The sequence below is a fragment of the Amphibalanus amphitrite genome, unplaced genomic scaffold (genome assembly GCF_019059575.1).
Source record: "Amphibalanus amphitrite isolate SeventyFive unplaced genomic scaffold, NRLGWU_Aamphi_draft 000884F_arrow, whole genome shotgun sequence".
In the NCBI taxonomy this organism is placed as follows: Eukaryota; Metazoa; Arthropoda; class Thecostraca; order Balanomorpha; family Balanidae; genus Amphibalanus; species Amphibalanus amphitrite.
Genome location: NW_024882378.1, coordinates 159,723 through 187,372, shown reverse-complemented (window position 1 = coordinate 187,372; position 27,650 = coordinate 159,723). Strand labels below are relative to the sequence as shown.

General features: G+C 48.2%; 1 protein-coding gene across 2 annotated transcripts; it reads right to left on the bottom strand.

Annotated features, from left to right (window-relative positions):
• Positions 1-60: 60 nt before the first annotated feature.
• Positions 61-27,650, bottom strand: LOC122367631 (trypsin-1-like). Of its 2 annotated transcripts, none has more exons than XM_043340936.1 (7): positions 26,830-27,650; positions 21,476-21,542; positions 15,826-15,988; positions 4,677-4,885; positions 3,778-3,980; positions 1,985-2,042; positions 61-1,494 (listed from the first exon to the last, which is right to left on the bottom strand). In XM_043340936.1, exons 1-7 carry the CDS (start codon positions 26,902-26,904, stop codon positions 1,085-1,087), a joined length of 1,185 nt encoding a protein of 394 aa, XP_043196871.1. In that variant the 5' UTR covers positions 26,905-27,650; the 3' UTR covers positions 61-1,084. The 2 variants fall into 2 exon arrangements, with proteins under 2 accessions (XP_043196871.1, XP_043196870.1); XM_043340935.1 differs by lacking the exon at positions 21,476-21,542 and adding an exon at positions 18,115-18,280 and having other exon boundaries at positions 26,830-27,088.

Genomic DNA, 27,650 nt, shown 5'->3' with positions numbered 1-27,650 from the left:
CCACATTTAAATCCCCACTAAATGTATTAAAACCTTTGCATTAAATCCTAGCAACACATATCGGAGAACGCATCATTTTATTGTTGCTTTGTACGTTCAGTCATATTGTATGCGGCAGAGGTACAACGTGTTGATAACAGAACAAACAAAATAAGGAACGTCGGCGGCTTTCAGCACCACGGAAACGTGTAACAACTCTCGGAAAACCGTTCGATAACCGTGTGAATTATTGACCGTAGTTTTCATGACGACACTCGGGGGGCACGTGACTATGAGGACATACGACGGCGTCGTCACGTGACTGAACTCTACATTCACTGCGACGTCTTGCGACACAGCAGTCATCTATCGTAACATAGTTCAGCTAGTTACTCGCATGGCTAGCGACGAACGGTATCCTTTGCGCGGCTCTCTCCTCTCTCCCCTCTCCTCTTTCTCCTCTCTGGTCTCGCGGCCTTGCTCTCACTAATACACCACTCCCTCAGTCCATGCTGGGTTGAAAGACAAAGACACACCACTTAAAATCCATATTATGCACGCACACGCACGTCGAGTTTGTGTCCACTACGGTAGTTTTGCCGCTTAGAAGCAGCACCACTGAGCTTTTTTTGGACTCATTCGCTGACCTTCCGATGACCTTCCGGTCACTTTTCACCATGCTAACTCGATCTTTGATTCTAATTCGTGACTTCTATCGACTCCGTCACAGCGACCACTGAACCGATTCCGCCTTTCCGCCACCGTCTCCGCCTTTCCGCCCCGCCCCGCCTCCGCTTTCGCCTGCTCCTCCTCCGCCTGTGACTGGAGGCGGCGGCTGGAAAACGGCGCGGTCAGGTCGGCCGGCCGGCCGGCCCGCATAGCGCCGCATGGCACCGGCTAGCCGGGAAATGGGTCAGCTGGTGTTCCACTTCAGAGGTCACCGGGCGGCGCGCCGGCCCGGCGGAGGCCGGGGGTGACGGCAATTACCCGCCGCTACCACCGGTGACGGTGACGTCGGCCGCGCGCCACGGTTGACTCTGCTGCGGCACGGTCAGCGCCGTGCGCTACATAGGAAGTACGAGTACTATGCACAGTCCCAGAGCCGTTAGCTCCAGTGCCGGAGTTGGCTGGCGGTTGAGACGGGTCGGGTCGGCTCTGACCCGGCCGTCACGGCTGTGGTGTGGTCTGCCGTGACGCTGTGGGTGTCATGGCCCACCCTCACACGCCTGTCGGGGTCGACATAAGCCCCGCGCCGGCGGCCGGTTGGCGAGGTAGATCTCGTGTGCTGGGAGCCACTGGCTGCGGTGGCGGAATCTGAGGAATGCGCCGACCCGCCCGCTCCATTCGCGCTGCTTTGCGCTCCTCCGGGCGCGTGGCGACGGCCTCGCGGTGTACGCCGGCCGCAGTAACACGCGTCTGGGGTGTTCTCTTCGATCCAATCGAGGTAGTTGACGACTCGGGTGTAGACGCCGGGCAGGCCGGGCCGGCCGCAGCCCTGGCCCCAGCTGACGATACCTGACGAGGGAGGGGGGGGGGTGTTAGGGGTGCTGTACTGGGGAACAAACTCACAGTTCAGGGTGTGGAGGGTCATGAAACCTGGGTGATTAATTGAGGGCGTTTCCGACCTATGGCATTCTACGATTTCAATCAGAAAGGTGTCATGTAGCTTACATTACTACTAATTACGGGGCTGGTAATCTACGAGTTCATAATTATCGACCGAGCTCATTGCTCTTGTCTTTAGCAACACCTAAATTAACTGTTACGTAAAAGTTACAAGCCGTAATAATCGTCGCAGCATCGTTCATTGTTACCTTCACAGCCATTTAAATTATCGCTGATAGGAAATTATGTTTGCATGAACAGTTTTAGCACCTCGCTTCCACAGTACGTGATGAGTATGGATTATGCGGTGTTCTTGGCTGAATACATTCGTAACGCTCCCCGCATAACACCTCTGACATGAGTGACATTTATTGTTTAAATTTCAGCATTTGAAACTTACCGATTAGATCTGTCTTTCCATCTTTGGACTGCCACAGCATTGGTCCTCCGCTGTCTCCCTGCAGAAGAAAAACAACACACGCGTCATCAGTCTGTACAACTGCTGTTTCTATACCTAAAAGCATCATGCACCGTTAATACAGCTCCAGTGTGTGTCAGAGAAACTCTCACGCACAAACGGCACGACACGAATGGGCTCCTCGCACGCACCATGGCCGAGCTACGCCCTAAATCTGCTCACGCACTGACACGGCTCGTTTATAAACGCGTTCACAGAAACGGTACGCGCTTTGGGAACACTTTCCGGGAGTTTGCCGTTCACATGGAGCTTAAAATGCACGTGCACGATTATGTGCGCGCTCCGTGCGTGTGACTGTGCATGCCTGTGCACGTGCCCTGAGGTGCTCGTGCACTGGGTGCGAGCGTGCCGCCGAAAAAGCGTCCCACTTTTCGGTCAATTGTTGTCGATTGGTCGCGTGTCCGTGGTTGTTTCTCTTGGTCTCACTCGTAGCTGTGCGTGACTGTGGTGTTTGCTTGGGTGGCGGTGATGGATTTAGAAGTTGTAGGTGCGCTGAAAAGCGAGGGGCTGTGGATTTTATTTTTCGGGATCCACTCATACAGAGGCTGGTTGAAATGCGTCTTCGGGTTTAGCCAAAGCCTGATCAGTGATCAGTTTAACCTTGATCAGTGTATCATTGAGTCTCATGGTTGTTTGATTTGGTCATTAAGAAGTTTGTCAATATCAAAGCAACTATTTGAACCTGGAAAGAGGTGTTTTTATTTTTTCGTGTTAAGAATATCCATAGGTGTGCTGTTTCACTAGCCGAAGAAACATATGTTCCGTTGGAGATAACTTACGTGTAACAAGCTTCTGTTATGCAAGAATTATACCTATTCTGAACGGGTAACCAAGGAAGGAGAATTTTGCAAATGTTTCCAGCTGACGACTAGACCGGCTCCCGCAAATTACCAATCTATGCATTTGTAATCCACGGCAAGATGCTCCTCATTACCGGCTGTTTCATACTAATATCTAGAATAAGATACTTATTTCATCGCTCACATGATATACCATTCTCTTCAAGCTAACTTTCTTCAAATGGCAGACAGAAGCTATTTCGTAAGCGACTTTAACATATTGCACAAGCTTCAAACTGCTACCACTCATGAACCATAGTTTCCACGCCTAATGATTTAACGACAACCTTCACATCAACATACCAATTAGCAAATTAATCACTTCAGCGAGATCTCACGCTACCACTGCCACCAGTTGGCAACTCGTCGCGAAGCGCTCATTCATTCAGGCCCTTTCGTTCCGTGCGACAAGCTCCAGTTGAGGGACCACGTCTGACCGCCAAAACCGCCCTGGGGCATCTGCAGCCGTCACCAGTGTCGGCAGCGACGCGAATTAAGTTTCACTTTTGTCGTTTTCCGTGGGAAATGTGCCGCACCGCTTGTCGCGGGGTAGAAAGTGACACCGTCTGCCGGCGATGTATCTATCAGGGGTGTGGTGGGGGTATAGTCGAGATGTTTGTCGATGTGGTTTTTGATGCCTTTGTTAGTGGTTTTCTTTACATCTGTATTTTAGGCCTGGTATGATTGAAGCGATTTTTTTGCATGCAAAGAAAGCGTCTTGAATTTCGTCAAGCGGGGCTGAAAGGATTAAATCTTGATTCGCGCCAAATGAGGACCTTTGTTACTTGGCTAGTGGCTGTTATAACGATACGACCAAGCGTAAAGTGAGCGATACATTAAATCATGCCGAGACCCTCCAGCACCCTTGAGACTGACCTGACAAGCGTCGATCTTTCCCTGCGTGTAGCCGGCGCAGAGCATGTTGTTGGTGATCTCCTCGGGGTCGTATTTGAGACTGCGACACTCGGCGTTGCTGAAGACGGGCAGCAGCACCTCCTGCAGCAGGTTGGCCGTGTTGCCGCCCTCGGAGGTCCGACCCCATCCGACCACCGTCACCTTCTCGCCAGTGTAGTTGTAACCTGAGAGTGGGAGAGACGATCGATTAGGGACGCTGATCATGGGTGGTTTGGGTGAGACAGGAGAACAATATTAATCATTTGTCAAATATTTATACCCAGTCATTACGAATTGATTGATTGATTTGTTTATTTATACTCTGATGGATTATATGTTTGCAAAATATTTGAGAACACAACAAATAAACTTTTCTTTTTTATTGGACGGCATAACTTCATTTATTGCAGCCCCACTTCCAGTCATATATGTTACCCGCTATGTATCTGATGAAGCATGGAGAGGCGACCAGTCGGGAATCATGAGGAGGTTGAGATGCTGGTAGGTTAGGCTGCTGCACATGCAACCCACGAACGTTACGATAATGTCACAAATGAATTATGAGGTCCAGCCTAGTGAAAGATCGGCTCAGGGATGTGATTGCATTTGCATTTGTTGCATCACATTCGAGCTGATTTTGTTGCGACGAGCACGTGCATCCTGATTCTAACGCCTTGGGATTCGGTTTCTCTATCAATTTCTCTCGGCGAGATTGGTCAACAAGAGCTGCATAGTGCATACTCTTACGAGGTATGCTTACTGAGTGAATATCGGGCAGGCGTAAAGCAGTCAACATTTTAAGCAAATAATAGGCAAACGATTTTTTCTTCGGGGGGGGGGAGAGTAGATACTTTGGCGTCAAGGGAAATTATCATCCTCACCTGGTTTGGGCAGACAGACAGGCCTCATGATGCGGCTAAAATCCACCGGATCCTTCATGCGTATCACGGCGATGTCGTTGTTGAACGTCTTGGCGTCAAAGTCGGGATGTTTCAACCACCACAGCACCCTCGTTTTGAGGGTGATGGCCTCGAAGGGCAGATTCCGGTCGTGTTCCCCGAGCGTGACCTCGACCCGATGGTGGTTCAGCCTGTTGTGGATAGAAACACGCCATGTTATTACATATGTACAATATTGATTACGAAACACGTTTTAGTAGAAAGATGTGCTTAGAATGAAGGTAGATGAATGTTTTGGTTAAACTTAAAATACATGCGAGTTTGAATGTTATTGAATTAAAATGATATGAGTATTTTATTCGAAGATAAAATCGAACATAAACCCTAACCTTCTGATAGCAAATGAACTTCTTCTTTCCCTATTACAACCTGCTGCTCAAAACGTTTCATACATTTATTATCAAATGAGATTGTTCTTCAATGTCTTATGCTGACACATGAGGGTGGTACTGGCACTGGCCACCATTTACACTCATAAATGACCACGATGTTCATTGAGCTGCGACTGTCGTGTAATGGTCCTCCGATTTCGAAGCATCCATTCTCACTTTCACGGCGTTTACAGATGGCCCGCACAGTGGCGTGACAACGGTTCCGCTCGGAAGTATTTCTCTCTAGCCGTGGTATCCGACGCGACACGTCACGTGAGAGCTACACCGTGATTTAGACATTTCTGCTGATACGGTTGAGCTAGCGTAGTAAACGGAAGTTAGCAAGTGCCAAGTCATGCTAGAGGAGAGTGGATAACGTTCCGTAAGCTTTAGTTTCGACAAGAGACGAAATGGAGTGGACTAATAGCACTAGCGTAGCATGTTTGATGGCTGGTATCCAAGTCATGAGTTGTCATTTTTCATGGCTGAAATGTGGTTGTCATGTTGAACCTTATGTTAAACGGCCTTAAATACATTTCTTCTTCTAAAGAGTGGTTTTCATTTTTACTTTGTCGACGAGAGCTAGGAGTAGGCTGAGCCAAGTGGTCTTCCTTTTGATAATCCCTGAACTCTGGTGTTTTTGTTTAATAAATCTTTAACGGACTTGGTAAGTGTTTTTCTGTCACCATTGTAGATTTGTAGCATACATTTGCCACATTTCATTCATCAAATCCACTCAAATATTTTACTTATAGCCAATAAATCACGAGTGACCATGAAAGAGATGTTTTTTCATCAGTACCTGCCAAACACTTGAATAACGCAGCCATCACCAGCTGTCTGTCTGGCTCACAGCGTTCGGAGAAACTCGCTGCCTTTGGGAGCGTGACGACGGAACGATTTTAATGACGTCACGGGAGCATACACCGGTCACACGGCGCACCGCACGCACAGTGGGGCTGAGTGCGTGACGCAAGGGAGGATATTGTTCTACAACCGAGAAACGGAGAGAGGAAGAAGAGGGAGAGAATGAATAAATAAATGAATGAATGAATGAAAAACGAATGACTGACTGACTGACTGACTGACTGAATGAATGAATGAATGAATGAATGAATGAATGATTGAATGAATGAATGAATGAATGAATGAATGAATGAATGAATGAACTAACAAATGAATGAATGAATGAATGAATGAATGAATGAATGAATGAATGAATGAATGAATGAATGAATGAATGAATGAATGAATGAATGAATGAATGAAAGTAAGACTATACTAGCAGGATGAGCCATTACTTCGATTATTCTAAATATGGACAGTGGGCCAAGAGGTGATTGAGCTGGAAAAGAGGGTGAACCAAACTCAAGATGTGGCCATATAAGAAAAGAGGTAACAACCTAAGGATGTAAATAAAGCCAACTTTTCCAGTAAACCTCAACAAGTGATTCCAAGTTACCCGAGGAAGCACTCGTCGAGTCTGGGCTTTCTCTCCAAAAACAAAACCAATGGAGGAGACACTTAGTCGCCCAGTGGGCCATTCTCATAGGCCCGGGCAGCGCTTGTCGAACAGCTCTGCGGATCCGAAGGTTGGGACTTTAATTGTGAAAAACCGCCCGCCCGCCGCCAAACGCAAACACCGCAAAACGCACGCCCAAAACGCAAACGCAAACTTCGCAAAAAAACAATCGCCCGCCCGCCGAAAACCGCAGAAAAAAACGCAAAAAAACGCCGCAAAAAAAACGCCCGCCCGCCGCAAACCGCAACAACGCAAATAACGCCCGGCCGCCGTCAACCGCAAACGCCGCAAAAAAAAACGGCCGCCCGCCGCAAACCACAAAAAAACGCCGCAAAAAACGTCCGCCCGCTGCAAACAACCGCTAAAACGGCCGCCCGCCGCAAACCGCCAAACGCCGCAAAAAACGACCGCCCGCCGCCTGCCGCTAACCGCAAATAACGGCCGCCAGCCGCAAACCACAAAACGCCGCAAAAAACGGCCGCCCGCCGCAAACCGCAAAACGCCGCAAAAAAAAACGGCCGCCCGCCGCAAACCGCCGCCAAAACGGCCGCACGCCGCCAAACGCAAACAGAAAAAACACCCGCATCGCCCGCCCGCCCGCCGCCAAACACAAAAACCGCAAAAAACGCAAACACCGCCGCAAAAAAAAACGCCCGCAACGCACGCACGCCCGCCGCCAACCGCAAACCGCTGCAAAAAACGGCCGCCCGCCGCCAAACGCAAACACCGCCAAAAACGCAAAAACGGCCGCCCGCCGTCAAACGCAAACACCGAAAAAAAAACGCAAACACCGCCGCAAAAAAAACGCCCGCCGTAGGCAAAACGCAAACACTGACGCATAAAGACAAATATGGCGCCCTGCGGCAAATGTGGTGCATTCATATCTGCCGTTTAAGCAGCCATCTCTTAATTACAGCGCATCCTAATCGTCCAATGTTCGACAAAGTTACGCACATTCTGCGCTTTGCGGCAAAAATGGCGCTTTGAGACAAACGTGGCGCACTGCAACAAACATGGCGCATTCGTTCATGTCGCTTAACAATTCATCCACCCACCAAATTCTAGCCCAATCGGACTTAAACTGAAAAAGTTATGTACATTTGAATATTTCACTATAAAATATCTCCGCAACGGAGGTGCCCATCTTCGCACGTGTGCCACGTAACCACTGGTGGTGTAAGCAGGACTTGTCCCCTCGCCGGTTGCACCATTTCAGGCTTCCTGACTGGTGCTGTTTTCGTGCTATAACGCCACAAATCGGCAAACACACGATAATCTGGGAGGTACGCGACTCAAACACGTGGGCACGTGGCACGTGCCGGACCTCTGATAGCTTCACCGTTCACGCCACGTGATGACCCATCGACGTGGCCATCAGCATGTAAAAGATGACCCCGGCCGGTGTGACCGTCTCTGAACAGTGGACGGCTAAACTCGAAAAACGGGAAAATTTAGGGAAATTTCACCTTTCAAATATATAATTTCCCCAGAATTTTGAATTTTTCATTTTACAAAAAATCCGAGATAGCAGTTTTTTAGCTCCCTTCATTCTGTGCCTATACCCGTTTTCAGATCGACCCTATCAAAAAAACTGACGGCCTGACGGCTATTTCCCCCAGTCCTTGCATTTCACTATGCTAGTATATTTAAGCACCAAAATTGACCCCGTGCCACAGCACGTGCAATAGCACGTGCGCCACGTGACCACTATTGCGACAAGCTGGACTCATCTGCTCACCGGCTGCACTGATTTGGTGTCGCTAGTTGAAGTCGTTTCCACGCCATAGGACCCCCAGTTGGCCAATGTCGGATTTTCCGGGAGGTTACCCCATCAAACACGTTTGCACGTGGCACGTGCTTTTCAATCGCCCCATATCTGACCCATACCATGTGGTAGCCGACACCCCGGGGCACAACATATTGGAACGTTTTCAAAATCTAACGTGGAAATTTTTTGCAAAATCGATTTGAAAATAATTTTTCGAATTCGCCATAGGCTCAACATGGGGTAACTGTTCGTGACGATTACCCGAAATTTTGTCAATTATATTTTAAATAATTACCACCGTCAGTTGGGGTGCCTGCCCGAGATCCGACCCTAAAAATATCAGCAAATATAATTGACGAAATTTTTCGCAAATCGAATTTCCAATTTTCCCCCATGTTAACCCTATGGGAAAATGCACGTGCCGATTACCCCAAAACGGGTTAATTATATTTCAAGCGACCGATGCCAGCCGGTAGCTCCCCGATACGGCACCAAACGCTGAAAATGGCAAGAAATTCTACCGTGCCGTTTTCGAGGGTATCAAGATGACCCAAATCGCGGCCGAAACGCTAAACACCCCCCTAGAGAGGTAGCTCAGGTTGGGATTTTCAATAGAAAATCACAATTCTAAAGAATAGTGATTGTTCTTAATTGAAAAGTCCCAACCTTCGGATATAGCCCGGGCAGCGCTTATCGAACAGCACTGCGGATCCGAAGGTTGGGACTTTAATTGTGAAAAACCGCCCGCCCGCCGCAAAACGCAAAACCGCAAAACGCGCAAACCGCACGCCCAAAACGCCAACGCAAACTTCGCAAAAAAACAATCGCCCGCGCGCCGAAAACCGCACAAAAAAACGCAAAAACGCCGCCAAACACCGCCCGTCCGCCGCAAAACGCAAACACCGCAAAAAACGCAAACCACGCCGCCGCAAAAAAAAACCGCATCGCCCGCCGCCAACCGCGAAACGCCGCAAAAAAACGGCCGCCCGCCGCAAACCACAAAACGCCGCAAAAAACGGCCGCCCGCCGCAAACCGCAAAACGCCACAAAAAAACGGCCGCTCGCCGCAAACCGCCGCTAAAACGGCCGCCCGCCGCCAAACGCAAACAGCAAAAACACCCGCATCGCCCGCCCGCCCGCTGCCAAACACAAAAACCGCAAAAAACGCAAACACCGCCGCAAAAAAACGCCCGCAACGCACGCACGCCCGCCGCCAACCGCAAAACGCCGCAAAAACGGCCGCCCGCCGCCAAACGCAAACACCGCCAAAAACGCAAAAACGGCCGCCCGCCGTCAAACGCAAACACCGAAAAAACGCAAACGCCGCCGCAAAAAACGCCCGCCGTAGGCAAAACGCAAACACTGACGCATTAAGACAAATATGGCGTCCTGCGGCAAATGTGGTGCATTCATATCTGCCGTATAAGCAGCCATCCCTTAATTACAGCGCATCCTAATCGTCCAATGTTCGACAAAGTTACGCACATTCTGCGCTTTGCGGCAAAAATGGCGCTTTGAGACAAACGTGGCGCACTGCAACAAACATGGCGCATTCGTTCATGTCGCTTAACAATTCATCCACCCACCAAATTCTAGCCCAATCGGACTTAAACTGAAAAAGTTATGTACATTTGAATATTTCACTATAAAATATCTCCGCAACGGAGGTGCCCATCTTCGCACGTGTGCCACGTGACCACTGGTGGTGTAAGCAGGACTTGTCCCCTCACTGATTGCACCATTTCAGGCTTCTTAACTGGTGCAGTTTACGTGCTCTAAGGCCACAAATCGGACAACACACGATAATCTGGGAGGTACGTGACTCAAACACGTGGCCACTTGGCACGTGCCGGACCTCTGATAGCTTCACCGTTCACGCCACGTGATGACCCATCGACGTGGCCATCAGCATGTAAAAGATGACCCCGGCCGGTGTCACCGTCTCTGAACAGTGGACGGCTAAACTCGAAAAACGGGAAAATTTAGGGAAATTTCACCTTTCGAACATATAATTCCCCCAGAATTTTTAATTTTTCATTTTACGAAAAATCCGAGATAGCAGTTTTCTAGCCCCCTTCATTCTGTGTCTATACCCGTTTTCAGATCGACCCTATCATAAAAACTGACGGCCTGACGGCTATTTCCCCCATTCCTTGCATTTCACAATGCTAGTATATTTAATCACCAAAATTGACCCCGTGCCACGGCACGTGCAATAGCACGTGCGCCACGTGACCACTAGTGCGACAAGATGGACTCATCTGCTCACCGGCTGCACTGATTTGGTGTCGCTAGCTGAAGTCGTTTCCGCGCCATAGAACCCCAAATAGGCCAATGTCGGATTTTCCCGGAGGTTACCCCATCAAACACGTTTGCACGTGGCACGTGCTTTTCGATCGCCCCATATCTGACCCATACCATGTGGTAGCCGACACCCCGGGGCACAACATATTGGAACATTTTCAAAATCTAACGTGGAAATTTTTTGCAAAATCGATTTGAAAATAATTTTTCGAATTCGCCATAGGCTCAACATGGGGTAACTGTTTGTGACGATTACCCGAAATTTTGTCAATTATATTTTAAATAATTACCACCGTCAGTTGGGGTGCCAGCCCGAGATCCGACCCTAAAAATATCAGCAAATATAATTGACGAAATTTTTCGCAAATCGAATTTTCAATTTTCCCCCATGTTAACCCTATGGGAAAATGCACGTGCCGATTACCCCAAAACGGGTTAATTATATTTCAAGCGACCGATGCCAGCCGGTAGCTCCCCGATACGGGACCAAACGCTGAAAATGGCAAGAAATTCTACCGTGCCGTTTCGGCGGCGATCAAAATGACCAAAATCGCGGCAGAAACGCTAAACACCCCCCTAGAGAGGTAGCTCAGGTTGGGATTTTCAATAGAAAATCACAATTCTAAAGAATAGTGATTGTTCTTAATTGAAAAGTCCCAACCTTCGGATACCCGCCGCTAACCGCAAATAACGGCCGGCCGCCGGCAACCGCAAAACGCCGTAAAAAACGGCCGCCCGCCGCAAACCACAAAACGCCGCAAAAAACGGCCGCCCGCCGCAAACCGCAAAACGCCGCAAAAAACGGCCGCCCGCCGCAAACCGCCGCTAAAACGGCTGCCCGCCGCCAAACAGCAAAAACACCCGCATCGCCCGCCCGCCCGCCGCCAAACACAAAAACCGCAAAAAACGCAAACACCGCCGCAAAAAAAAACGCCCGCAACGCACGCACGCCCGCCGCCAACCGCAAAACGCCGCAAAAAAACGGCCGCCCGCCGCCAAACGCAAACACCGCCAAAAACGCATAAACGGCCGCCCGCCGTCAAACGCAAACCCCGAAAAAAAAACGCAAACACCGCCGCAAAAAAACGCCCGCCGTAGGCAAAACGCTTACACTGACGCATTAAGACAAATATGGCGCCCTGCGGTAAATGTGGTGCATTCATATCTGCCGTTTAAGCAGCCATCCCTTAATTACAGCGCATCCTAATCGACCAATGTTCGACAAAGTTACGCACATTCTGCGCTTTGCGGCAAAAATGGCGCTTTGAGACAAACGTGGCGCACTGCAACAAACATGGCGCATTCGTTCATGTCGCTTAACAATTCATCCACCCACCAAATTCTATCCCAATCGGACTTAAACTGAAAAAGTTATGTACATTTCAATATTTCACTATAAAATATCTCCGCAACGGAGGTGCCCAGATTTGCACGTGTGCCACGTGACCACCGGTGGTGCAAGCAGGACTTGTCCCCTCACTGATTGCACCATTTCAGTGTTCCTGGCTTGTGCTGTTTTCGTGCTATAAGGCCACAAATCGGCAAACACACGATAATCTGGGAGGTACGCGACTCAAACACGTGGCCACGTGGCACGTGCCGGTCCTTTGATAGCTTCACAGTTCACGCCACGTGATGACCCATCGACGTGGCCATCAGCATATAAAAGATGACCCCGGCCGGTGTCACCGTCCCTGAACAGTGGACGGGTAAACTCGAAAAACGGGAAAATTTAGGGAAATTTTACCCTTCGAATATATAATTTCCCCAGAATTTTGAATTTTTCATTTTACAAAAAATCCGAGATAGCAGTTTTTTAGGCCCCTTCATTCTGTGCCTACACCCGTTTTCCGATCGACCCTATCAAAAAAACTGACGGCCTGACGGCCAATTCCCCCATTCCTTGGATTTCACAATGCTAGTATATTTAATCACCAAAATTGACCACGTGCCACGGCACGTGCAATAGCACGTGCGCCACGTGACCACTAGTGCAACAAGCTGGACTCATCTGCTCACCGGCTGCGTTGATTTGGTGTCGCTAGGTGTAGTAGTTTCCACGCCATAGGACCCCCAGTTGGCCAATGTCGGATTTTCCCGGAGGTTACCCCATCAAACACGTTTGCACGTGGCACGTGCTTTTAAATCGCCCCATATCTGACCCATACCATGTAGTAGCCGACACCCCGGTGCACAACATATTGGAACTTTTCCAAAATCTAACGCGGAATTTTTTGGCAAAATTGATTTGAAAATAATTTTTCGAAATCGCCATAGGCTCAGCATGGGGTAACTGTTTGTGACGATTACCCGAAATTTTGTCATTTATATTTTAAGTTTTTACCACCGTCAGTTGGGGTGCCTGCCCGAGATCCGACCCTAAAAATATTAACAAATATAATTGACGAAATTTTTCGCAAATCGAATTTCCAATTTTTCCCCATGTTAACCCTATGGGAAAATGCACGTGCCGATTACCCCAAAACGGGTTAATTATATTTCAAGCGACCGATGCCAGCCGGTAGCTCCCCGATACGGGACCAAACGCTGAAAATAGCAAGAAATTCTACCGTGCCGTTTCGGCGGCGATCAAAATGACCAAAATCGCGGCCGAAACGCTAAACACCCCCCTAGAGAGGTAGCTCAGGTTGGGATTTTCAATAGAAAATCACAATTCTAAAGAATAGTGATTGTCTAATTGAAAAGTCCCAACCTTCGGATAGGCCCGGGCAGCGCTTGTCGAACAGCACTGCGGATCCGAAGGTTGGGACTTTAATTGTGAAAAACCGCCCGCCCGCCGCCAAACGCAAAACCGCAAAACGCACGCCCAAAACGCAAACGCAAACTTCGCAAAAAAACAATGGCCCGCCCGCCAAAAACCGCAGAAAAAAACGCAAAAAACGCCGCAAAAAACGCCCGTCCGCCGCCAACCGCGCAACGCCGCAAAAAAACGGACGCCCGCCGCAAACCGCAAATCCGCAAATAAAGGCCGGCCGCCGGCAACCGCAAAACGCCGCAAAAAACGGCCGCCCACCGCAAACCGCAAAACGCCGCAAAAAACGGCCGCCCGCCGCAAACCGCCTAAAAAAACGGCCGCCCGCCGCAAACCGCAAAACGCCGCAAAAAACGGCCGCGCGCAAAAAAACGGCCGCCCGCCGCAAACCGCAAAACGCCGCAAAAAAAACGGCCGCCCACCGCAAACCGCCGCCCGCCGCCAAACGCAAACACCGCAAAAACACCCGCATCGCCCGCCCGCCCGCCGCCAAACACAAAAACCGCAAAAAACGCAAACACCACCGCAAAAAACGCCCGCAACGCACGCACGCCCGCCGCCAACCGCAAAACGCCGCAAAAAACGGCCGCCCGCCGCCAAACGCAAACACCGCCAAAAACGCAAAAACGGCCGCCCGCCGTCAAACGCAAACCCCGAAAAAACGCAAACGCCGCCGCAAAAAACGCCCGCCGTAGGCAAAACGCAAACACTGACGCATTAAGACAAATATGGCGCCCTGCGGCAAATGTGGTGCATTCATATCTGCCGTTTAAGCAGCCATCCCTTAATTACAGCGAATCCTAATCGTCCAATGTTCGACAAAGTTACGCACATTCTGCGCTTTGCGGCAAAAATGCCGCTTTGAGACAAACGTGGCGCACTGCAACAAACATGGCGCATTCGTTTATGTCGCTTAACAATTCATCCACCCACGAAATTCTAGCCCAATCGGACTTAAACTTACAAAGTTATGCACATTTGAATATTTCACTATAAAATATCTCCGCAACGGAGGTGCCCATCTTCGCACGTGTGCCACGTAACCACTGGTGGTGTAAGCAGGACTTGTCCCCTCGCCGGTTGCACCATTTCAGGCTTCCTGATTGGTGCTGTTTTCGTGCTATAACGCCACAAATCGGCAAACACACGATAATCTGGGAGGTACGCGACTCAAACACGTGGGCACGTGGCACGTGCCGGACCTCTGATAGCTTCACCGTTCACGCCACGTGATGACCCATCGACGTGGCCATCAGCATGTAAAAGATGACCCCGGCCGGTGTGACCGTCTCTGAACAGTGGACGGCTAAACTCGAAAAACGGGAAAATTTAGGGAAATTTCACCTTTCGAACATATAATTCCCCCAGAATTTTTAATTTTTCATTTTACGAAAAATCCGAGATAGCAGTTTTCTAGCCCCCTTCATTCTGTGTCTATACCCGTTTTCAGATCGACCCTATCATAAAAAATGACGGCCTGACGGCTATTTCCCCCATTCCTTGCATTTCACAATGCTAGTATATTTAAGCACCAAAATTGACCCCGTGCCACGGCACGTGCAATAGCACGTGCGCCACGTGACCACTAGTGCGACAAGCTGGACTCATCTGCTCACCGGCTGCACTGATTTGGTGTCGCTAGCTGAAGTCGTTTCCGCACCATAGAACCCCAAATAGGCCAATGTCGGATTTTCCCGGAGGTTACCCCATCAAACACGTTTGCACGTGGCACGTGCTTTTCAATCGCCCCATATCTGACCCATACCATGTGGTAGTTGACACCCCGGGGCACAACATATTGGAACATTTTCAAAATCTAACGTGGAAATTTTTGGCAAAATCGATTTGAAAATAATTTTTCGAATTCGCCATAGGCTCAACATGGGGTAACTGTTTGTGACGATTACCCGAAATTTTGTCAATTATATTTTAAATAATTACCACCGTCAGTTGGGGTGCCAGCCCGAGATCCGACCCTAAAAATATCAGCAAATATAATTGACGAAATTTTTCGCAAATCGAATTTCCAATTTTCCCCCATGTTAACCCTATGGGAAAATGCACGTGCCGATTACCCCAAAACGGGTTAATTATATTTCAAGCGACCGATGCCAGCCGGTAGCTCCCCGATACGGGACCAAACGCTGAAAAAAGCAAGAAAATCTACCGTGCCGTTTCGGCGGCGATCAAAATGACCAAAATCGCGGCCGAAACGCTAAACACCCCCCTAGAGAGGTAGCTCAGGTTGGGATTTTCAATAGAAAATCACAATTCTAAAGAATAGTGATTGTCTAATTGAAAAGTCCCAACCTTCGGATACACATTGTACGCACCCGTTGATGCAGTGCGCGGCGGTGAGCACGTATCGGTCGTTGATGAGAGTGCCCCCGCAGTAGAAGCGGCCCCGGTAGGTGAGTGCCACTGTCCACGGGTACTCGTTGATCCGCGAGGGCCGGCCGCCCACCACCCGTGTGCTGCGGTTCGGTACCCCACACGCTGCGGGAGGCGCACAGTGGGACTGGTGAACGTACACTGGGGAAAAGAGATACACAGGGAGTAGCCGTCTATTGAAAAACGCGCATCAGGCTTATAGACCAGTATAGCGCCTTTTGGGGCGACTAACGGAGCGAGCGAGGGGGTGAGTCTTGCACGTGCGAAATTTCGAGGGGGTACCTCCAACTGACTTGTGCACGGCACCCTGCTGACTGGTCTCTAGCGATGTGCCAAATTTGGGCACAATCGGCCCAGCCGTTCTCGAGATCTGGAAGCGGCACCCTGCACGTGCGCACGTGCAAAATGGGTCCCAACTGACTTGTGCACGGCACCCTAGTAACCGGTCCCTAACTGTGTACCAAATTTGAGCGCAATCGGTCGAGCCGTTCTCGAGATCTGGAAACGACCCCTGCACGTGCGCACGTGCAGCGGCACCCCAACTCTGGCACATGGATATGCAGTGCCTAGTGGGTGCCTACCTACATGCCAACTTTCAGCGCAATCGGTCAAGTAGTTACCGAGATATTGCAACAATTACAAAAGTGACACCTCTTCGTTTTGCACGTGGCACGTGCATAAGCGGTCACCCACATGCATCGGGAATAGTCCAATACTTGGTAGAAGGAATGAAGCTACCCTACAAAAATTACCGCATGTAAATCGGTCAAGTGGTTGCTGAGATATAAGCCTCGCAAAAGCGTCCGCACGGCCGGCCGGCCGGCCGGCCGGCCGGCCGGCCGGCCGCTCATACTCAGAAATTTCCGTTAATCTAAGGAAAGACTACGCTCGCTTCGCTCGCTCCGTAACAACTAGATGCGCATTGGTATTCTAGATTTTATGCATCCTGCTAGGCAATTATAAACTGTCAAAATTTGGGACGCATGTACAAGTTACCGATTAAAAAGGTTTTACATTTAAGTCGTTGTGACGTGTATGTAATACAATAAACACGACTCGAATAATAAATGAGTGACAGTAGCAGGTAGATCAGAATATGTTGCCATGTAAGTGATGTTGATTGAAAGCTAAATTGCTGCACAACAATATACACGGCCACTGGTTTCAGAGTCTATAACAGGACATAGGTTATCTGTATTAGTGTTAATATAGCTCAGCAACTAGGCTTTGTACAGCCTTATGCATATCGACATCAGCAAAACGATTATATACAATCAAATACATTGAAGGTTGAAGCTTCGTGCGTTTGCATTCGCGCTGCTCTTGTTTACTGCCATTGCTGCTTTGTACAAAACATGGCTAAAGCATCTATGTACAAATACGAATGTGAAGCACAAATGTCAGGTAACGACATTCGATCCAAGCACTTATGAGAGCACCTTAAAGAGTTGCTTCAATGTAGATTTGGGTTCTCACGCTATTAAGAGCACCTATATTTCAAGAGTTAACTGTTTGGATCAAGGAGTCATTTACCAAAAAGCTAAAGCTACCTTCTATCCCACAGCTGCTATTTACATGCGTACATACACTGTATATAGATGTTGGTAGGCGAAAAGAGAGAGAGGGAGGAGCCAGAGAGAGAGAGAGAGAGAGAGAGAGAGAGAGAGAGGGAGGAGAGAGAGATAGAGAGAGAGAGAGAGAGAGAGAGAGAGAGAGAGAGAGAGAGAGAGAGAGAGAGAGAGAGAGAGAGGGAGAGAGAGGGAGAGGGAGAGAGAGAGAACACGAAGCAAATGTTCACGTCACGTTTGATCACGATACTGCTGAGATGTATGGCCTCGATAGACCAACTCAATAAGGGAGTGGTCAATAGTTGAACAGGAGAGCTGCAACCCAAATGCACATTGCACACTTTATTGAGTGACGTTGAAAGCTGGCAGACCTGCAAGACAAATGCAAACATCCTATTGGTATTGGCTTGTAAAATTGTGGGTCATGCAATTCACAGTTTTACTGTATTGATGACCTGAATCTGTCAGTGTGATATGGCGTTGATCTGCCTTTGTGATGCTTAGACACTAAGAAAAAAGAGGCAATGTGATGACAGTAATACGGATCTACGTTTTTTATGATGCTTCCATAAACATTAAGTTATTTTGTTTGCAACGATGTCTACTATCAAATAAGGGGAATCTTGTGTTGGAATGTTTCGAAATGCAGCCTACTTATTTTACCTGCAAACTCATTTTTACATTCTTCTTCGCACCGTTTTTCTTTGGACGCCTCGGTTGTGTTGGTTGTGGTGACGGGGGTCGTTGCATTTTCTGCGCTTTCTATTGGTTTGGCGGGCCCAAATATTGCTTGCAGATCATCAAATAGTCCCTTTTGGATCACTCCGGCCTGTAAGGAGTGACATTTCAGCTCTCCGCATTCCGGGATCTTCAGTGGTCACGGCACGCGCGTCTTTTGATTGGTCGATGTCGGATGATGTCAGAGTCGTGGGGCGTCGTTGAGTCGCTAAAAGTTAACTGTTTATTTTTTTTAGAGAGCCGTGGTCAGTCTTGTCTTACAAAAGTCATAGTTCTTGGGCTTGATCTATTTCTTTTGAATTTGTTGATGTCGAAGCACGGAGTCTGTTTTGGACATCCGTCTTAAAAGCGTCTTTATCTTGTTAGTGTTGTTTGCGTTGTTTGTATTGTTGTACGTATGAAGCATGCTGCGTAAATTCTTCCCTCGCGGTAAGGCCTCCAAGGTAATATCTTGCGTAGTGTATCGCTTTGCCTTCTTAAGCGTTCATTGAAACGCCTTTTAAGCCGAATTGATCTTTGTAAGGGATTGTTAATCAAGTTATACTGGCTGGATTACTTTATATGGGAAGCAAAAATGATTGTGTTTAAAACAGTATAACAGAGTTGGATCAAGCGTGCCAACGATGGAGCGCAATAGTTAGGTATAGCAGAAGTACCTACTGAATGCAAATAAACGTGACACAAGCGTACCATTGTAAAGGCATGCAACTTCTGTTCAATATCTACCATCCTATATGGCATCGCATTTTATCAGCCTCTGAGCTATTTATTCCACTCGCTAATACCCATCGACAGTGTCTAGGATGTGCGAAGACTTCCCCGTATTGTTCGTAAGACCATTGCCACCTGGAGCTATGTTGGTGCTAGTTTTAAGGTCTCCGTTGAAGGTACCGGCCATTGGGGTTTGTGTGGTATGCTTCGTTGCAGTCTCCCAGAATCTACCAGCAGCATCTGAGTAGATTCTGAGTAGATTCCATGCGTCCCATCTGAGGTGCTTTCTTTGCAGTAGTTTTATTATCTTTTAACGGTGTTGATAAGCCCTTGGGAAGTGTTGTTGCGTTATTTGGAGGCAGCAGCAATGTTTTTTTCTTCACCGTGTTGTGCCGTTTTTAAATTTGTGTTATGATCATCACAGCCAACTTTCCAGTCTTGTTTCAAATCACTTGGTGAGCATTTTATTTGATTATTGTTAATAATGAATATTTATAAATTTTGTTGGTGACATCGATTATTATTCATTTACTAGTGAGTGCAGTGCACTTTGCATTCTGCAGGGGAGAAAATGCCCTTACGCCATGCTATTCAATCGCTAGTGGACACTAACACCCTTTCTAATATGTTAATTATGGATCCCATCCCGCGTAGAAACATTCACGATCACCTTACTCTCCTAACTTCATTAATATTTTTGCACCCAGCACAGGAAGGATTGAATTAGGTGGTAGTGAAAAATACATTAGCTCATTTTCACTGAGCCAGTGTAGGACCTGCACTGCACAGTGTACATTTTAGAAGTCTCTTGTGGTGTGCGGGAGAATAGTAACAGTCTCTTCATGAGGACACATTCCTTCCGAAGGTTAAATTACCGATGGATCGGAAGCCACTCGCTACCGGGCGGCACGCCGAAGTCGGAACGCTGATCCAGACAATGCCAGAGAAAGTACAGACGGTGGTACCAACATGCCCCGGGCATGTCTCAGCCCGTGAATGTCTCACCGCGTGGCAAGCGTCACACCGCTCTGAACGTTTCCATCCGCCAGGAATAGTTCCTTGCGCCAGGAGCGTCTTAGCGCGCCGCTACTCTATTTACGAGCCATGAACAAATCGTCACTTCCCGCGCTACCGTTTCTAAGATGGTCGGTAACCGTTCTAGAGTCAAGGTCTATTCTGAGCTCTCCGGCAGTGACGGTGATGATTTTTGGTCACTTTCACTGAATGGCCTGCCGTCTGGAGAGTGGCTCGACCTTGCTCGCAGTCATGTCTCTCAGAAACGGAAGGTGAAGGGCCCTTCGACTCCCCCCCCCCCCACCACGGCGCCCCGCCCGCCGGGAAATGAACTAACTACCTGGGAGGAAGTGGCTGTTTCCCAGTTACAACATGTGCCGTGTTCTCAGCGTGAGAGAGATGGCCGGGTTTCGTCAGGGTCGGACAGTGAGCGACTTTTATCGGCCCCGGTAACAGGTGGTGGTGACATTATGTGAGGTGATTAACTAGCTTGTTGGCGGTTGGTGTATCTCAGGCAGCTTTTGATAAATTGTAATAAATCCTTACATTATATAAGTATACGAAATTAAGGTTCTTTGTCACTTGGGAGGCGTAACCAACTAAAACGTGTGTTTTGATGCTAGGAAACTGGGAACTTTGAAACTACCAACATCTAGCAGGATATAACTATGTTACCTTTACACGTTTCCGTAGTCTCGTCCTCGTGTAGAACATTTGTGTCAGTGTTGTGGGACAACACGCAATTGAAAACAGCATTTTACACGGCCACTAACTGTCCAGCGAAGACCACCAAACCCCTGAACGGACAAAAACATCCCGAGACGATCGCTTTCCAATGTTTACAGCTGCGGTGTCGTGATATTCCGTGTCATGATCATTACGGTGAGCACAAACGTGACATTGCATCAGGGCGTGAAAAGAGACCCACAGGGGAAAGAGAAACACGTCCATTGCACAACTCAACTCACAGTTGAGTGCGTGAGATTTGACGAGCTATTAGCTGCTCTGGTAGCTCCTCTCGGATCTGAGGATTTGTTCCGCTAGGTGTCTTGCAACGTACGACGAGGTGTCACAACTGTCCTTTCTTTTCTCTGAGCGTTCTCTCATTGGTGATGGAGGGCTAGAACTGTGCAGTTACCCTCAGTGTTTTGTCTTAGTGACATCGGGTAAGATCGTGCAGTAGCTGGTGGAACGTGACGGTCAACTGTGCATTCATTCGTGAGAGAAATCAGCAACAGGAGGGAGGGAATGGCCAGATAGGCTTTCAGCTTTCCTTCAGTTGCAGCACTCATCCCACGGGATGGAGCGATAAAATCGACCGAAGATTCTAAAGCATCGTGTATGGTGGTACGCACTTTTTTCAAAAGTATTCGTGGGAAGTGGAGATGTGTTTGATATTTCTCTGTCCTAGAAAACTGATTTTAAAATGTCGAAATCAATTCAGTGGTTAGTGCATGTGTATTGTGTTTACGGGCATATGTGTATAAACATTTTGGCGTTGATGAGACTCGAACCTGGCTCAGTCGTTGCCCGTCTTTTCACGTCCATGGGTCCTACTCACCGCAGTTGCAGCGTTTGGGCGGCTCGTAGCGCCTCTCACCGAAGAGAGTGTTCCAGCCCATAGCTGCCTGGAAGGCCGGGCCAGGTCGGGCGTCAGGTCAGGTCAGGTCAGGTCGGGTCAGGTCAGGTCCGGAGTGTCGCGGTCGTCGGGGCGAACTCGCGGTCACAGCATATACACAGTAGCGATGGCAGCGGTGGCATGCAGCGATGGCAAATAATGAAGCAGCAATTTACAACAGTTAGCGCGATTTTATCAGCTGCAGCAGCTCCTACACATGAGCAGTACCAATGGTTTACACCAAGCAGCTGTCTTTTATGACTGGTAATTATATACAGATTTACATATATGCATTGTTAGTAGCTTGCTACATTGCAGTCGACACAACATTGATGTGCACTAGCATTGGTAAAGATATCCGTGATTCTAACAAGAAAATGATGGAAATATTTATATTCTAGCTACCTGGAACTTGCATGCATTACATAAAATGTTTCCATTTACATGCATTGCGTCTATAATGTGCAAAATTCAAATAGGGGAAGAGAGAAACAAAAAAAAAGAAGAGTGCCTTGTGCATTTACATGCATTAGGACAATATTAATGTCTAGCAGTTAGCACCAATGGGATTGGCACTGAATCAGCTTTTAACAAAACAGAGAATGCCCGTGCTGCATGAAATAGGTTACTCAAAAATAATCAATAGACTTATATTGCTCGTAGTCTGAGACAAATGTTCAGACGTCAAGGGGGAGGAGGCGGCCAGCGGAGCCGTACCAAATTCCTTATGACACTTGTTTTCAAGTATCATCACACGATTGTCGTTCAAAAATCATTTTGGGTTTCTGGTATCATTTTTAGACAAACTATATTGAACGCTAAGATTTACTGACGCATTTGCATCACTTTTTCTCCATTGGTCACGGCCGCGTTCCGTTAGCTTTGGCAGTTTTCTAAAGCCACAGCGCCGCACTCAAGCACACTTCACGGCGTCAAAGCCAAAGCCTGTGTACTCGTGGCCTTATAGCTGACATCCAATCCACTCGGCTTTAAACAGTGTCACTCGCCATCCCCCCTGTCACCTTGACAGGGGTGTCGAGGGCGTCTCACGGGTGTCACACATTGACACCGAGGGTGCTAATTAGGTCGTTTCTTTCGTGCTAATTAGCGGTCAGATTGGGTCGCTGCCAATCGGACCGTAACCGACCATTCAGGGCTATTAGTGCGGGAAAGATGACGTGTCATCCGCGACGGTAAAAGTACGAGTGCACGTGGGGAGAAGTCGGAACTTGGATATGCAGTCAGATCCTATCCTCTTGAGCCATCTATCCAGGTAGCCAGGTGTGCTATGCCATGCTAAGTCAGCATAGCCACTAGCCAGCCATGCCGAACTGCCCAAAACTACAACAAAGGCAGAGACAAAAAGACAGAATTTGATTCTCGCACTAGCCATGTGACCTTGTCGCTGGCTGTGTGCGAGTTCCGCATAGCGCTTAGTAGTTGAGATGCGTAACTTCTCAACAAGCAACCAACCAACGTACTGGACGCTCGACAAGCCGAGTGATACGGTTACGCTAGTAAGACACGCGAACTGAATTACAGCATTTGAATACGAATTAGCGTGAGGTATGCGAAGTACCGAGTACTTGTTACGACAAATGCGAGCGAAACTGTCTGAGATAATGAGACGTTATGTGGTATAAATGACCCTCTATTTGACATGATGAGTGCGGATGAACATTGAACACTATGTTTTGCCGCTAAGCATTTCATGGAGTATTGTTTTCGTAACACTTATTCCAGCAGTTAGGCATGTAAAAGCCGTAAGTCACATTATATTGAATGACAATAAGTAAAAATCAAGAGCATATTCTGGATCAGAGAGTTTGGGTATCATTGGAGTAGAAGGGTTGAAACTTTTCTCTTGTCTCAATGATGAAAACTGGGTTGGCTTAGGTATATTGTTTGTCATTTGATACAATCCTAAACACTGATGCCAAGGTCAGATGCATGGTGCATATTGCAGACGTGTTTATACTTATAGTTCAGGAACAGTTCAAACAGTTCGCTGATCATGAGCCAAAATGACTCGCTTTCGGCCTAGTCATGCCCCTAATGAATGTCTGAATAAGTCTGGATTAGGACGGAGAACAATCGAAAACTACCGGAAGACATTCCCACTTCCAAAGTATCTTTACTTACTAGTTACTACATCAACAACTGCTGTGTCAACGTTCGTATTTTTTTTTCAAGTCACGTTTCATCGTTATCGCACCACTTTCGCTTGGGGAAACACAAAAGATGGAGTGATAAAGGAAAGATGTCTGGATGTAGGGCCAAGTTCAGGAGTCTCAGACGAGTGTGGTGATGCGAGGAGTTTCAAGTTAAGTGGCGACAAACTCAAGATACAATGAGCGTCCGACTTCATTACGATAATTTAGCGATCTCCCTGCAATTTCAATACTTGTCAATACAATTTTGAGCAATAATTTAATGAATTTGTGTGGCTCATCCGAGTGAAAAACAAGTTTTGTGTTTAGTATGCACCATCGATTGAAGCCGTTTGTAACCAAAGACATTACAGAAACATACGTGCCTTTCAAAAGAAAAACCTCCGAGGAAAAGGCTTCCGATCGGCCTGTCACGTGTTCTAAAACAGACGGTGTCGCTTTCCACGGTTTGAGGTCGCGCTGACCGAATTCATTCATTAGTCATAGACCGAGTGCGTGTTCGAAATGAACATCTGGTGAGGCTCGTGGGAGACCCACTCCAGGGGCTCACAATCTCGCGGTAGAGGCTCTCAAACCTGGACTGATGTCCGGCGCCTCAGCCGGGCCCCAGCTGGTTTTGAGTGATGATCGTTAGACAAGCGCATAGAGAATGGAAATGAAGTGGGAAGGTTTCGTTGAACCAGAAGCTTCAAACTCCTCGAACCGTTATCACAGCCGATTTCAGGAATATGATTGTCACGTGCCTATTTTTACAAATTTTTATTTGACGTTTTTATATTAAGAAATGCAAAGAACTACCAATTTTTACACAATAATTTCATGGATCAATAGTAAATGTGACCGACGATCTTCATTCGTATCCCTACCCTCTCGATCTGCACTGCACGTTGCTGCGATCTTGACGTGACACATTTTTCAAACGTTAAGTACAAAAGCGATGTCATTTTCGTCCAGTGCCGTGGTGAGCGTTGGACGTTGGGCAATTGAAACGAGATGCGAGACGTTAGTCGCAAGCTCTTAACTTCCAGGCAAGTGCTAGTTGCAAGATTATTGATCAGAGGCGGGAGAAGCGATATACTCTCGACTTTACACGCGAGATTCAACCACGAGAGGTGAGAGAGACGAGACGAGCGGTGCCTCCGAGACCTGTTCCGTCTCCCGCTGACCCAAATCAGGCGCGGCAGGCTGGCCGAGAGGCCGCCATGGCCCGGTCAGACATCAACTCGGCGGTCCGGGGGCGGGTATCGATCCGACGGAGAAACCCGACTACAGGCCGGATACGAGCGGTGGGAAGGTAGCAGGATATACCAGGATATACCAGGACATACCAGGGTATACCAGGATATACCAGAATCTATCAGGCCCTACCGAGGCCCCAGAAGTTGCTCGGGGATATCAAGAACTAACAGGACTTCATGGCAGCTAGCAGGAGCTAACAGGAGGCTCCAGGACCTACCACAATCTACCGGGAGGCATTATGGAGGAGCTCGTAGGACCTACCAAGAGATGCTTGGCTCTACCGGGAGATACAAAGAGCTAGCAGATAAAATCAGGAGCTACCAGGACCAATTAAGACTTCCTTGAAGCCATCAAGTCCTTCCAGGAACTATCAGGCCTCCGCAGCTATCAGAAGATACCAGAAGATAACGAAAACAGCGGCAGACGGCGTAAAACAAGAGCTCCGAGAGACTCGTAACGTGGAGGATCCGAGGTGGGTTAACCGGTGTGTCACCGGGTCAGGCGCCGCCGTACCCGAGTACCGTTATGACCTTGTGAAACGTGAGCCGACTGCGCGGTGGCCCCGACGACCTCGTCCGACGACCTCGTATGTGACCTCTGGTCGTCGGTGATTGTACGAGTGACTCACAATGGATGTTATAGACAATGAACGTTATACTTCGGCGAGTCGGATGTGTCCTTACGAAGGCAAGGCTCGATTTTACATGACAGACAAATAAACGTGGACACCAGTACCAATAACAACATGAATAGAGCTTATGTGTTTTCTGTTACCGACATTACATATGAAAATGACAATTGAAGAGCACCACGCCGACCCTTTTAGAGCAAAGTGTTGCCATTTTGATGCCACTTGTCTAAAAGATTTCCCAGCTACTTTTGAAAAGCGCTGTTTGGTATTGTTCCCACTATTCGTTCCTTATTTGAACAGCTTCTATGTGTGCGACCTACTGCTTTGTCACATCCATTGATACATTTCCATGTTCAAATATCAGCGCGGGCCAGCGATCACAAGTCGCCGGCGACCGTCAAACAACAGTCTATGACCAGGGCAGTTTGTTCGTTTTCTCACGTCCGGCCTGGCCGCCTGAGTCGTGTGGGCGCCGTTTCCGTCTCGGTGACTAAACCGGCGCACCGGCCCGGTATGTGACACAAAACTGGCGCAACGCGCCGGCCGCCGTAACGTGTGGGTGGTGGGAGCTCTAATGAGGTCATTTGTGTTATAATTAGGGTGTAAAACATGTCGCCAAGGGTCAAACAAGAGACACAATGATATAGTGGCGACTAAGTTATCTCAGGCATGAATTACGTGTGTCTGACTTTTCCGGTCTAGAAATCTTCACGGCTTGTTTTTATGGGTCTGGATCTTGGTGATATTACATCAAACGTTTTTACCCTACCTTTTTTACACTTTGGACTCATGTGGCTTTCTGGCATAGTTACCTTCAGGAGGACAGTGAAACAAGACAAAATACAGTTAAAGCGGGCTGTCAGTGGCTCTATGTCCAATTCGGTGAGACCCGTTTGATTTTTGTCTTCTCTGGTATTTCAAATTTAGGGACGGAGTTTTTGCTCAAATTTATATTCCGAAATTGATATTTGTATGTGGTGGCAACTGACAGCATATTTTTTATTGCCTTTTTGTTTGAAATGGGTTGACATGAAGAGGAGATTTGTCTTTTCAACTAATACTTAGCATGCGTTAGGATGAGATTTTAGGCATTTTGTACACAACCACCACCAGGCATGCAGCAAAAATACACAGCAGCATCGCACATTCGTGATTATTCCAATTATATGTACACATATGTCCATAATCAGAGTCTTGCATGACCCAATTAGGCTGTGCGTCTCAGACTGCATCCAGTTAGTTTTAGTGCAACTTACCTGAGTTCTATGTGAGCAAAGAACTAGTGCAGCCACCACGCCTGTTACCGCCGACGCCAAATTTCTTAACCGCATCGTGGTGTGTTCTTTTGGGCTTCTCTACACTTGTTCGCAAGAACAGAACACAAACACTGGTCACACTCGAAGATGAGTTGTAGTTATAGTGTGTCACTTCTTAGGTTGATCTTGAAACCAACCGGGTCCCCACGCTATCTCCTCATGATGCAAACGTCGGACTTGGAGTACAGGATTGAGAGAAAGAGGATGAGACGAAGGTCACTATGAGGTCAGGATGTCGGGACTTGGAAGCTATGACGAAACTCAAGTAAAAAAAGGTAAGGGTTGAGGCAAACGTCTTCGAAATGGAGTTGATTCGTATCCAGCGAAGATTGACCTCGTGCGACGATGAAACTCCAACTCCAACAAGAATCTTTTAAAATATCAACACAGCTTGCACACAAATGCTGATGTTATCTTCGCAGAAGACAGGTCCACAAGTCCTCAGGAGGTAGGAACACGCGAACTCCAACGCAAGCGCTACGCTAGCACTGACGGCAAGCTTCACGATGATGATGACACTAACGTTGATGGAGATGAAGCTCTTGACGAAGCTCCTGATGAAGGCGCTGACAAAGTCGATGACACCAACTCTATCGCTACCACTTCCGAATGACGCAGACTCTGACAAACACTCGTGAGTTGACGTTGAAACGAGACGCACCCCTTGCCGTTGCCGTTGACGTTGACGACGTAGCGTCTCGTGCGGCGGCCCGCGCGAGCAGCACGAGCCGTGAGTCGACCTCGACAGCGCGCGACCGACT